This window comes from Morone saxatilis, unplaced genomic scaffold (genome assembly GCF_004916995.1).
Source record: "Morone saxatilis isolate NCDOM2014 unplaced genomic scaffold, NCSU_SB_2.0 Contig10, whole genome shotgun sequence".
Classification (NCBI taxonomy): domain Eukaryota; kingdom Metazoa; phylum Chordata; class Actinopteri; family Moronidae; genus Morone; species Morone saxatilis.
The window spans coordinates 15,784,727-15,797,136 of NW_023339652.1; the positions used below are offsets into that span (position 1 = coordinate 15,784,727).

Genomic DNA, 12,410 nt, shown 5'->3' on the forward strand with positions numbered 1-12,410 from the left:
GATTTTAATGTAGAATCTCAACAAGTCACACAGTAATTGCATCATTACTGTGAGCTATCGATTGTTAACATGTCAAAGTATTGAACTGCTTCTGCCTATTAGCCTTCAGCCTAATGGATCTTACACCACTAGCTTGCTTGTTTACCGTAATGAAGTTAAAAGTAGTGTTACGGTATATTGTTGCCGATTGTTAAATGTGACTTTTCATAGTTTTCTTAATACTAATAATAATTGCTGTCAAACCTGTAACCGAAAAGGGTTTCAAGTTTAAAGTTTCAGCTAAAGTGTAGGAATTGAAAAGAGTATAGCTGTCAGTTCAGAAACGACAGAAATAACTATTAGAACGATAATAAGTGTCAACAATGACTTTAATTAACCAAGCCAGCACTGAAACTGAACTATGTAGTACTAACAATTTGAGGCCCAAATGACACTATATATAATATATTCCCCTCTCTTTGCATCATTCAGAAATATCCGAGCTACCCCTTGTCCGGCTCGACGTGTCCTGCAACCGTATTTCCCATGTGCCCTTGTGCTACCGCCACCTCCGCCATCTCCAGAGCATCTCACTGGACAACAACCCGCTGCAAATGCCACCTGCGCAGATCTGCTCCAAGGGCAAATACCACATCTTCAAGTACCTCAACATGGAGGCCTGCAAGAGGAGCCAGGAGGAGCTGGAGAGACACCTGAGACCCACTGGATTTAACAGCTGGTGAGGAGGACTGGAGGGAGGGAGCAAGGAACTAAAGGGAGGAAGAGATGCTCAGTAGCAGAAAAGGATGAAAGAACAAGCACATTTCCACCGGTCAAATTTGCTAGAATCCTGACAATTTTAAGTATATTTCAGATATTTATGAATGACCAGATAGTAGAATATTATTTTTTAGATGTAAATGGACCTGTACTTGTATAGCGCCTTTCTAGTCTTCCGACCACTCAAAGCGCTTTTACCACTACGTGCCACATACACTCGTTGCCACATTCAACCTTCGATGGCAAAGTCCATCGAACAGAAACTAACTCATTCATACACATTCACACACCGATGCTATGCATCAGGAGCAATTTGGGGTTCAGTATCTTGCTCAAGTGGCAGGAGGAGCCGGGGATCGAACCAACAACCTTCTGATTGGGGGACGACCCACTCTGCATTTTCAGGTCATTTTCAGAGACCACAGTACACCTAAAGAGTGTGTTTAAGAGAGGGTCCCAGAGTGTGTCCTACCTTCGTCAGTGCTGTCCCTGAAGGAGCCGGAGCGGCTGATGGCCCGTGGTCGTTCCTCCAGGGAGGTTGCGCTGCCACCCAGTGGGTGACCCTCTCCGTACAGGTCAAAGGAGTCCTGGGCAGGGATGCTGTTGGAGCGGCTCATGCTGCTGCTGCCTGGTGGCAGGTTATACTGGCTGATGTTAGTGGGGCTCACTGCACAGAGGAAAAAGGATCAGTGTTGATTAGTTATTTTTGCATGTGTAAAATGCATCAGTGATCACTCATTCATGCAGGAAATAAGAACCCATTTACTGCTAGACGTGATCGACTAATGTTGCAGATGTGCTATGAATATTTCAGGACTGTAAGATATTTTTAATCACTGCATGGAAAATGTTTTATTTAATCATACATATCAGTCATGAAAAATACAAAAAACTGCTGAAACCAATTTTATTCTAAACTGCAAAGTAACAGATGCAGAGTGAACACTGCACATGTGCAACAAGTCACTAAAAAAGGTGTGTGGGCCACACTGTGTGGGATCATTTGGCTTTAGGTGCCTTTGTTTTCATCATCTGTTGGTCCTTGTTGGTTCCGTTATGTCTGTGATGTTTGAATTCAAGCTCTGAGAATAACTGCATGTATCAGAGATCCACTTTGATTGCATAACTATTTTGCTCACTCAAATGATTATTTTTGGAACATTTGGTTTATTTAAGTTTGTCTAAAATCAGAAGTATTCTTGATCATTAACAATGGCCAAGGGCCAGTTTTATAGACTCTACTTTATACACTCTTGGCTGTGAGATTGCCATCATATTTACATGGCCAAGTAAAATCACTAAGATAAAATACAAAAACTGGATATTCACTGGCCATGGACATACTGTACTATTACTCAATGATCTATTCCAGATTTGCTACAGTTCGAGTGTATTCCTATAGACTTACGCAGGTTGGAGTAGTGGTATTTTCCAGTGGTGGTGCAGGAAGCTCCAGGTGGAGACAGCGGGGACTGGCTGCCTGTGTCCTGAAGCCCCCCTGTTGAATGGGACCTCAACCACTCCTTTCCTTCCTCATGGGACGTCTGCCGTGAGGACGGAGGGTACCTGAAACACACAAAGACACAGTAAACTCAAGGCAAAAAGACAGATATTGGGAAGTGGATGTAGTGAAGTTCTGTGGTGATGAAATGAGCTACATAATAGAACCATGTGAGCAAATGGTAAAAAAAAACAAACATGCAGCCTCACATGCACGCATCTACACACATACAGTCATATACACACACACTGCTTTGGCTCAAAGCTGCCAAACACACTGACACTGCTGTTCATCTCTTCTCTCCCCAGCTCCAAAGTGGCTCAGCAACAGAAGGCCCCCTTATCGCGGGCATGACAATCGGCCATATTTAATCCTCTGAGGATGATAATTGAGTTTGCGCTCATCCCTTTTCAGTGGCCGTCTTCCTTCCAACACTCCCATTACTACGCTTGTCACATCTGACCCCACTCCAGTCCCCCCACGCCTGTGTTTCGTATTCTCTCCACCAGGGATTGGGTGCCTAAGAGTGTGTTGAATGGTGCGATACAGCGGCACTCCTCCCTCACCAGAGTTGAAATGGAACAGACCGAAATATCCAAGGGTCAATGTTTGACTCTGTATACTAAGTGCTTACAAAATTCCCATAAGCTGGACCAACATGCTGATTTGTATGACTAAAGGGGGCAATTATTAGTCTTGTAGGAAATCTAAAGATCAGGCAAAAATGCTGCCTACTTTAAGATGTGAAAAGATGGCTGTAAAAATTTGTGGTCAGAAAAATCTGTTGAGAAGAAAACACTGCAGTCTGCACTGAACATCACATCCAACAGGCATAAAGTGTGGTATAAGATCAGATGCTTTTAGGCCCAGAAGAGCATGAGCACCATATGCCATGGAAATGAAAGAATAGTTTGAAACCAGCATGCCCCTCTCTGCAGCAGTACTGTATAATTTGCTTGAGAGGTTGTTCCCTGCAGAGGCCTTGCCACTGTGATGAATGGGTTATGGTATTTCTGTCTCAGTCCCTTTAGTCCCAACTACATTCAAAGTATCCATTCTACTTCTCCCCCTCAGCTAACAGAACAAATGTTATCAGGAGGTTTAGACCATTTTGCGGAGCTGAGGAGGAACTGCTCTGTCACGGCGGCTGTGTTTGCCGCATTTCTAACAGTGCATGAGATGAGAATCTGATGAGGAGGCACAAAGAGCAGCAGACATGCAAACAGACGGACAAGCGCATTCCTGCCTGATCATCTGAGGCAGCATTCATACTGCATCAAAATGTTTTGCCTCACTTAAACACAGTTATAATCTAATCTTGACTTCAGGATCTGTCATACAAAATCAGATCCAAAGGCATGAAAGACTCATTTTGTGCAGGTAAAACAATAGGTAAAAGATTGAAAAAATTGTGACTTCATTAGGGTTGGGGAAGACATCTCAGCTAGGTCAAACACTACTACTGGTACATAAAGTAACCAAAATGTGTTGGAAAATACAAGATAACAGATGAGAATGTATTTTGTATTTCTTTTCTTTTCATGTATTGCATTCTACCAAAAAATCTCAACCCACAGATAGTTGGACAAATATTTGGTCCTGCAGTGTGAATGCTGCATGAGATCATCACAACATTTGCTGTCTATAGATCAGTGGTTCCCAACCTGTTTTGTCAGTGAAGTGCCTTTTCATTAACGTCTGCTTATGTCAACCATTTATTGATTACTTAAAGCTAACTGTCTTAACTGTTAAATCCATTACATTACATCCATTTGGTGCAAGTTTTTGACCAAAGCAAGAAGAGAGCTAGATATCTTTTAGCTAACAGTTTCAACTGTTTATCCATTACCATTACTTTAAGATAACTATTTTAACTGTTTATCCATTCCTTTAAGATAACAGGTTTAACTGGGCTCAACTTCTCTGCCTGTCTGCTAACTAGTTAGTTGTAACTACAATAAGTGTTATAATTTACTCAATATGTGGATATATGTTTTATTCAGTTTTTTAAAAATGTGTTGAGCTTCCTCATCTTTCCACATATACTCAAGCAGCTGCAGGGTACAGGTACCCCTGGTTGGGAATCACTGCTATATCTGGTGCAACACCATGCCACATGTACAACATGGAAAGTACACTTGACATCAGAATGATTATTTTCATGCAAATATATATGTGAGAGAATAAAATAACAGTTGAGAATGGGATCTGGCTGCAAATGTGTTGTACCTCAGTCCCTTTTTGGGAAGCGTGTTTCTGTCAAGAGGCATGCTGTTAAAACACAGAGGATGAGTGAATTAGATGAACACTAGAAAACATTTTGTTTCTGTGACACGAGTAAAAGACTTTGGTCACATTTTACAAACTTGATTTTTGACACACACATAGGCAAAGACACGCACAATGGAGAAAACAAAGACATTACTAATGTATCACAGTACAACAAATATAAAACACAACCAATATTTAAATCAATTGTTTCATTTTTTGAGACATACAGCTAAACTAGTAAGGGAAAATAAACGTGAGCCCTTTTTATTCTATAGATCTGTGATGTATTGCATGCACAGTGTGTGGACAAAACAATGGAAACACCCTAATAAAGACTTCTCATGGGAATGAGCGTCTGAAATGATCAAAATTTATTGTGGGACTTTTTCTGGCGTGACTTTGGACCCACAACTAATATTACACTAAGATTGGTAACTGGTCAATGCAATAAACAGTGGAAAAGATGGCAGGTCAGTTAGGTCAGTGAGTAGTAAAAGGGTTAGTCATTAGCTATTCTGTGATATAATAAGGGGAAACTGCCATTGGGACTGCTTCACGTGTGTCCTCACCAAACTGAACTACATAAACACAGTATGTTCTGAATTTAGATTTTGGATTATTATTTTAACATTTCAAAACCACACCAGAAAAACTAAACTTAAATCCAACTAAACTGTGTTCTGGATGAGTGAAGTTCTTATTATTAGTATCATTCTTCATATTATTATTATTACTTAGGCTTGCTCTGCATTGTGTTTCTATATCTTAGGGTAGGGAGATACACTTTTTGTCTCTGTTCTCAAATGAAACAATGAATACGATTCAGCACAATCGTATTCCCTGTTACTCACCCCTCAGACAGGGTGGACTTGACACTGCCGGTTCGTGTGACCTTGGGCCCGTGGTGGCCCAGCGGCAGATCAATGGACTCAGAGCTGGTGTGCAGACTGGTCATGCTTTGGCAGCTCAGTGTGTCCTTGCTGCCGGCTGACGAGCTACAGGCAGGCCAAGGCCGAGCGTTGGAGGGCAGGGAGAGGCCAGAGGCCGGGCTGGAGGCCGGGGAGTCAGTGCACAGGTCTGGGGTTTTGCCGTACAGTGGGCTGCTGCCACCGCTCAGGCCGCCAGCGCTGCCCAGGCTCCCCGTGCCAGAGGAGGGTGAGTCCAGACTGGCCTGCCTCGCCAGCGTGCCGTGGGGGCTGCCCAGTATTGAGGGGCACTTGCCAGAGTCGGGCGTGCCCGGAGAGCTGGCCTTGCTGCTGGCTTTGGTGCCAAACAATCTGGGGGTAGAGAGGGGGGTGCAGTCATTTAGAAATGCTCAAAGGACGAGTGATGAGCATCTGCAAGATCCATACTGGAAATAGAGGAATTTGGTATTCTTTGGGGTGGATTACATTGAGGTTATCTAATGTATATTACATAGGAAATTGTATTAATGCATTGCTCACATGCATCAAGAAACTCAGTAGAGTGAAAAAAATCCCCACATCTTCATTGTAGCACCAACGTGAAACTACAGAGAAAATACTGAGCACACTTCCTAACACGTTCATCCCTCGCAGCAAACTTCACCTCATTTCAGCTGTGAACTCTCAGTAATTTACATCGACACATCTGCTTTCACAGCTTTGCCCGTTTCAACCCTGTGACTTTAAATAACCTAATCTGTTAGGCCACTCAACTCTGTTTGCCTCCCACATATGCTCAGACAGTCTGCTACTCATACTGCGCCTGTCCCAGTCTGTCATCTCAACCACATAAAATATATAGGTGATGCTCTCTTGAGGGAAAAAAACGAAAAAAAGCTTGAAGACATGCAGATGAAACGGGTTGGCTTGACAGATCGGATGGGACGGATATTTGGACACGCCTGCTGAACGCATGCTTCTAATGAGTCAGGGATTGGCGTGCAGAGAAACTCCTGTCTCCTGTCTGTTCTGATCAAGACGGCTAAGTTGGATTTGCTGACCTGAATGAAAAGCCATCAGACCTTCATCTTGGAGGGTAAAGATATGTTTCATCTGCAGTGGCTTATCACCTACACCAGGGAACAATCTATGTAATGGCACCCCTTGGCTGTGCAGCCAAGTAAACTCACTTAATCAATTTTTCCATGAAGGTGCTGAAATGTGATTTATTAAGTGTCTTATATTCATTCTGCGCATCCAAACATATCTAAAATTGATAGCGATGACAGAGTATTTTTTAGCCATGGTGTGACTATACCACTACAGATGACATCTTCAATAAATAGCCCTATCTGTTACAGAAGCCTGGGGAACAGCCTGCATCAGGAAAACATCGCTGAGCACCACAAACATGAGTTTGTCGTAATGAATGAAAACACCCTTAAAATCTGAAATAGATGTGTCGATGACATTGTCTGAAACTAAGACCTAAACTTATATTGCAAAATAACATCCCTCACTGCTGATAATCAAGGGACTGAAAAAGTATGTGATGAAATGCTTGATCCACGTAGAAACACATATGGCGAGGGACAAAGACAGAACAGAAGCTGTAGGCGTGTTTTGTGTGTCTGACCTGCGGAACGTAGGAGAAGCAATGTCGGGGTACTTGGAGCCCGGCTGCCTGAGGCCTGATTGACCTGTTGAACTGGAGGTGGGGCTGGATTTGGGGGAGGTGGATAGCCCTGCTGCTGGGTCCTGGTCTGACACTGCCACTTTCTCCTTGTCTGTCTGGTTAATGGTGATGGGACTGGAGCGGTCTGAGCCCATTTTCCCGTCTCTGCGTTTGGCGCCCGCTTGCGTCGCTGCCCCTCCGGCCGACTTGCCACTGACGTTCGAGTCGATGCTGCTAGAGCTGGAGCGATGCCCGCTGCGCCCCGCTGCCACCCCACTGGAGGATTTGGCTGGTCTGGGTAAGGACCGGTACTGCAGGGTCACTTTGGAGCCACTGCAGCTGAGTAGAATGCCATCATCTTGCGGCTGTGAGCCATCCAGGCTGGTCTTACGCACACCGCCAATGCCTGCGCCTTTGCCAAGGGCAGCTGAGGATTTGGGCGCCTTGCCCAGGGTGGCTGAGCCGCTGGTGAGCGTTGCACCACTGGAGGTGATTAGGGTACCAGTGGGACCTGGGATCTTCTTGTATCCAAATGAACCAGTGGTTGGTGGGCGTGCAATGCCGGAGGGAGGTTTCTTACCTTCGTCTCCACTACTCTTCCCAGCATCTGAGGGTGAGCGCTGGATGCCAGCTGAACTTTTAGAAGGCGCCTTGCCCTTCTCTGAGGCCTTAGCATCATCAGTTTTGCCTGTCAATTTGCATAAACACTTATTAGCACAAATACAAAAACATTACCCTCAGCAGATTCACGGCCCAGTGCTCCTTTTATCACCCGTGGTGCCACAAAGCAGGAAAAGCCAAATTAGTGTACATTTTGGCCAACAGCCAGCTGCATCGAAAACCAATACCTATCTGCAACAAAGCTGATAAACTTGCTGAGTGAACTGAAAATTTAAGAACAACTGCAAAGTCTCCAAGCTCAGGTATCAGGGAAAAGAATCATCAAATCATCAGTTTTTGGGTAGAGGCAACACATTTGCTGCAACTCATAACTCTCCATTCCAAAACATCTACCAAAATCAATATTAGTATAAAAGTGAAGCACATTACAAACTTTTTTCACTTTAGAGATTTTGATATGCCATAGGAGTAAAGGTACAGGTTAAAATAATAGAATGAATGATGGCTGAACTCCATTTAGCTGCTTCAGTTTCAGGATCATGAGCGAATGCTGAGTCACAGTCACACTGTCATGTCTTACTGGGATACTTAAAAGAACAGAGCTACCATTAATGTTTATGATACCTGTGATGTTCCCTATCATGGTATATGAAATGTCTGCTGTGAGAAATGTCCATTAGAAGGTCATCTTAATGAATTATACTTGTGGTGAGTCATTATAGAGTTGGTAAAAATGGTAAACATCTGTTGGCATCTGTGGAGAGAGTTTAGTTTTCTAAGTTGCTGGGTTAAGTGCTCTGCAACAGTTGGTGGTTGATGTAGTCAGATGCACACTGATGAACTTTGATATGGTTTTAAATAGACTAACTTTAAAGTTAACTTTAAAAAAATTCTGAAAGGAAAACAAGTTCAAAGGCACCACAACTTACCCTTTTTTAAGGTAAACACATAGATGTTTGTACATAAAGCGTTCTCTTTCAGCACCATAGTTGATTGAAAAGGAAACTTTTGAACTTTTCTTTTATCACTAAGCCAATTTTGACACCACTTGGATCTGTAATAAAATAAGCACAGCTGGAAAAGATAACCTCATAGAATATTGGAGTTCTCACCTGTAAAAATCCAGTTTTCTCCAACGCTGTGTGACAGACAAAGGACTGTCTGAAGGGCTGCATTGCTGAGCTGCTACTAACGTTACCTCAGCCTTGCTTTTGCAAACATATTGTACAATTTATTAAGGGTCCCCTATTTAAGATCGAACCCAATTCTGTTTCTGGACTTTGTGGCTGTGGATATGTTTGTGTCTGCATCTAACCTGTAGTACACATTTGAAAAAAAAAACTGCTTTTTTCCATATGTTGCAAATTTTTGCCTATTTTCAAAGTGCCACTGGCTTGTGTCAAATAAACACAGTTTGGGGACAACCCAGTAAACCCCTCCTCACACTGAGCGTCATAATGTACTTCATTTGCATCTCCTACCTGGTGTTTTGAGGGCAGCAGAGGTACCCTTGGACCTGGGTGGTGTGATGCCCACCTGGGCCGTCATGCCCCTCCTCCATGAGCCCGTCTGGGACATCTGGGCCAACGCAGCAGCCTTCTGACCGGCCTCCTCGTACTGGCCCTGGGCTTGAGTGGAAGAGGAGGAGGATGAGGAAGGCTTCCAACGGGAGGAGCCGCTGCTGGGGTCCATGCTTGCGTCCAGCTCCTCCTCCACCTTCTTCAGGTCCTCGGCTCCGGCCCAGCTGCTGCTCACCTCCTGCTCTGCATGCTTGGACCTGCTTCCTCTCTGGGACTGCAGGGTGGTGGTGGTGGTGGGTGTCAAAGAAAGCATAGAACATATTCATAGATGTTACAGTAAAATAATGAAATCTGTGGTTTCCTAAAATCTCTTGCAGTGTCCTTAAACGCACCAGTGTGGGGTACCTGCTTACCACTTTAGTACCACATAATGTGTCTTAACAGTAAAAAAGTATGGGCACAAAAATTCACAATAATAACCAATTTTAAGCAATTTAAATGTCTTCCTTGGCATACTCAAAATAACTAGTGAAAATATTGGTATATAATAGTAGTTTAGAGCTCTGGTATGATCTTTTATGAAGCGTTATTTAAACACACATAGCCAACATAAAAAGATATGAGTCCCTGCACAAACAGAGCAGCAGGGCGTGTGTGTGTGAAGCAGTAGCTATCTTTGGAATCACCCATGTCCAGATCTCCTCTTTTGGGACGCATACAAACACACCCACAAACACACACCCACACCCACAGCAGTGATAACTAGCCTACCTTGACAGATGGCCAGTCTCCCTAGCAACACCAGAGTCTCTTAAGAGCCCAGTCTGTTGAGTATTTCATCAGGGGCCAAAGATACTTGGCAGAATACAGCGGAAACTTGTGATGAGAGCTGAGCAGTGGCCTTCAGTCTGTGGTTAATTCTCTCAGCTGTGATTTCAGAACTCACATACAGACTGGCCCTGATTTCATGCTAAACCAGTGTGCTTATAACTCTGCATTTGAAGAACCAGTTTCTAGTCCAGCATCTGCATTCCAATTTGTTTCTCCATGTTAAAGTGGTAGTATTGCACTTCTATAAAGTTGAGAGATTCACAAGCGACAGATTAAATAAAGAATGGTCATAATCTGAGATGACCTGACCTTATTCCCTAGTATGGGTCAACAACAACTACAAAACCCTACCTATTTTCCCCTTCTATTATGCAACTCATTAAACCCTCCCTGCCATGACGTCCACTTTTTGTTTGTAATCTCAAGAGTTTCAAGCCAAAACTGAGACAATTCTATTGACATCATCAGAGTTATATTTTCAACTCTGGAAAGCTCCCTGTTGAGCCACAGAAAACAACACAAAAGCAGACTAGAAGTCATGGTGATAAGTAAACTGAACTTCCTGTGTAAAAAGATTGGAGAGCTCTTTTAAGTAAAATAAATATGCCAGAAAATAAGTTCGGGTTTTGAAAGGTAATCACTGTACAATGGGTACTGAATAACTCCACCTAAAATATGCTGTACAGGCAACAAGACTGAGCTGTACTAGGACACAGTGGCACTTTGAGCTAAATGCTACCGCTAGCATTGCAACATGCTCACAATTACAATGCTGACATACTGATGTTTAGCATGTAAAATGTTTACCATATTCACCATCTTAGTTTAGCATGTTAGCATGCTAACATCTGTGATGCAGTGTGATGCAGGGATGATGTCTTTTTGTAGGCCAACCCGGAAGGTGGCACCCTGGTTCCCTGGACAAAAAGCTAATGGGATTTTTCCATTGGATTTTGGATTATTGCAGAAAATAAGCTCTGTGGCGAACAGTTTTATGATACCTACATGTTTTATTCAGCAAGATAACTTTCACAAATGAAAACCTCTATTATGATTTCTGAAGCATAAATGTGATCGCTTAAAGTAAAAAGCTAATGATTGTCTATAAACGAACTACACTACGGCGTACTAAATGGCGAGTGTTTACCTGTGCTCCCTTGCTTTTGCGTGACGAGCTGACAGCAGAATAGGCGGGTGTGTTCAGATCATCAGTGCTGATGTTGTCCAATGTGTCGCTGAGGCCGCTGCTCACTGAGCTGCTGTCGTCCCAACTGTAGGAGCAGAGGAGAAGGAACAATAGAGGTCAGTAGGGTCCACTTCATTTTTGATTTGGAGCCTTCCAGTTTAAATGCAACAGTGATAGTAATACTGACAGGTGCAGTAATAGCATTCTTCTGACCTTACACCTGCTTTACTAACAAGCATACTGTCTACACTCAGTCTGCCATCATCGTTTCTTACTCTAATTCAAACTTTACTCCACATGTCGTTGTATGATTGCAGAAACAAGAGCTGGAATGAGGCACATAGCTATATAATTTTCTCAGAGTCCTATCAGCAGCTCGGCTTGCAGACCTGTAGATCATTTGTAATTGCCCAATTTGTCTCTTCAAGCAGCTGTGCTCCTTTTTTGCCCCCCATTGACTTATGGGTATTTGAGTTCTTTTTTGAGAGAAAAAAATAGGCATTGGCTCATTAATTGTTGAGCTCCTCATTAACTCTGAGTGTGTGGAGGAATAAAAGGATCTTCATTAGCATGTCATTATTTAGCTGTTGTGGAAGGCTGACAGACACCGAGAGCCCCCAAAATGAGGAGCGCATGGATCCAACAGCGATCATTTCCACACACACTCTGTTTAATTACAGCAGAATTACAGCTCTGAAAACTCCTGCAATATGTTTCTCTAATCTGCAAACCCATTTTCAGCTATCAGAGACAATAAATCACCTTTAATAATAATATATTAGTTCTTCTTCTCTTTCATTTCTCACACACACACACACACATACACGACAGTGCTGCAGCTGTGACAGCTCACATACACATTCACAATGCAGAGACATGCAGAGTCCTCACAGACACTAATTGGTTTCCATGCCAACATGTCAAGTCTCATCTGTATGTGTGTTTGCCTTTACGTGTGTCTGTGTGTGTGTGTGTGTGTGTGTTTGTGTGTGTGTGTGAGACAGATGCTCCACCCTTAATTTGCATGACAAATCTGACCAAACATCCTTTCATTTAAATCTGGAAGGACAAATGAATGATTGGTGGAGCTGGGACAGGGAATGATAGAGGGAGAGAGAGAGAAAAGAGAAAGAGAGAGAGA

At 43.2% G+C, this 12,410-nt stretch overlaps 1 protein-coding gene across 1 annotated transcript in view; it reads right to left on the reverse strand.

Annotated features, from left to right (window-relative positions):
• The window catches only part of nav3 (neuron navigator 3), a gene marked incomplete in the record, with an annotated part of 202,937 nt that overhangs the window by 38,012 nt on the left and 152,515 nt on the right, over nucleotides 1–12,410 (reverse strand). The window contains 7 exon segments of the mRNA XM_035678645.1: nucleotides 1,232–1,426; nucleotides 2,168–2,325; nucleotides 4,490–4,531; nucleotides 5,383–5,808; nucleotides 7,073–7,799; nucleotides 9,214–9,526; nucleotides 11,231–11,354. Coding sequence (XP_035534538.1) covers nucleotides 1,232–1,426; nucleotides 2,168–2,325; nucleotides 4,490–4,531; nucleotides 5,383–5,808; nucleotides 7,073–7,799; nucleotides 9,214–9,526; nucleotides 11,231–11,354 — 1,985 coding nt within the window.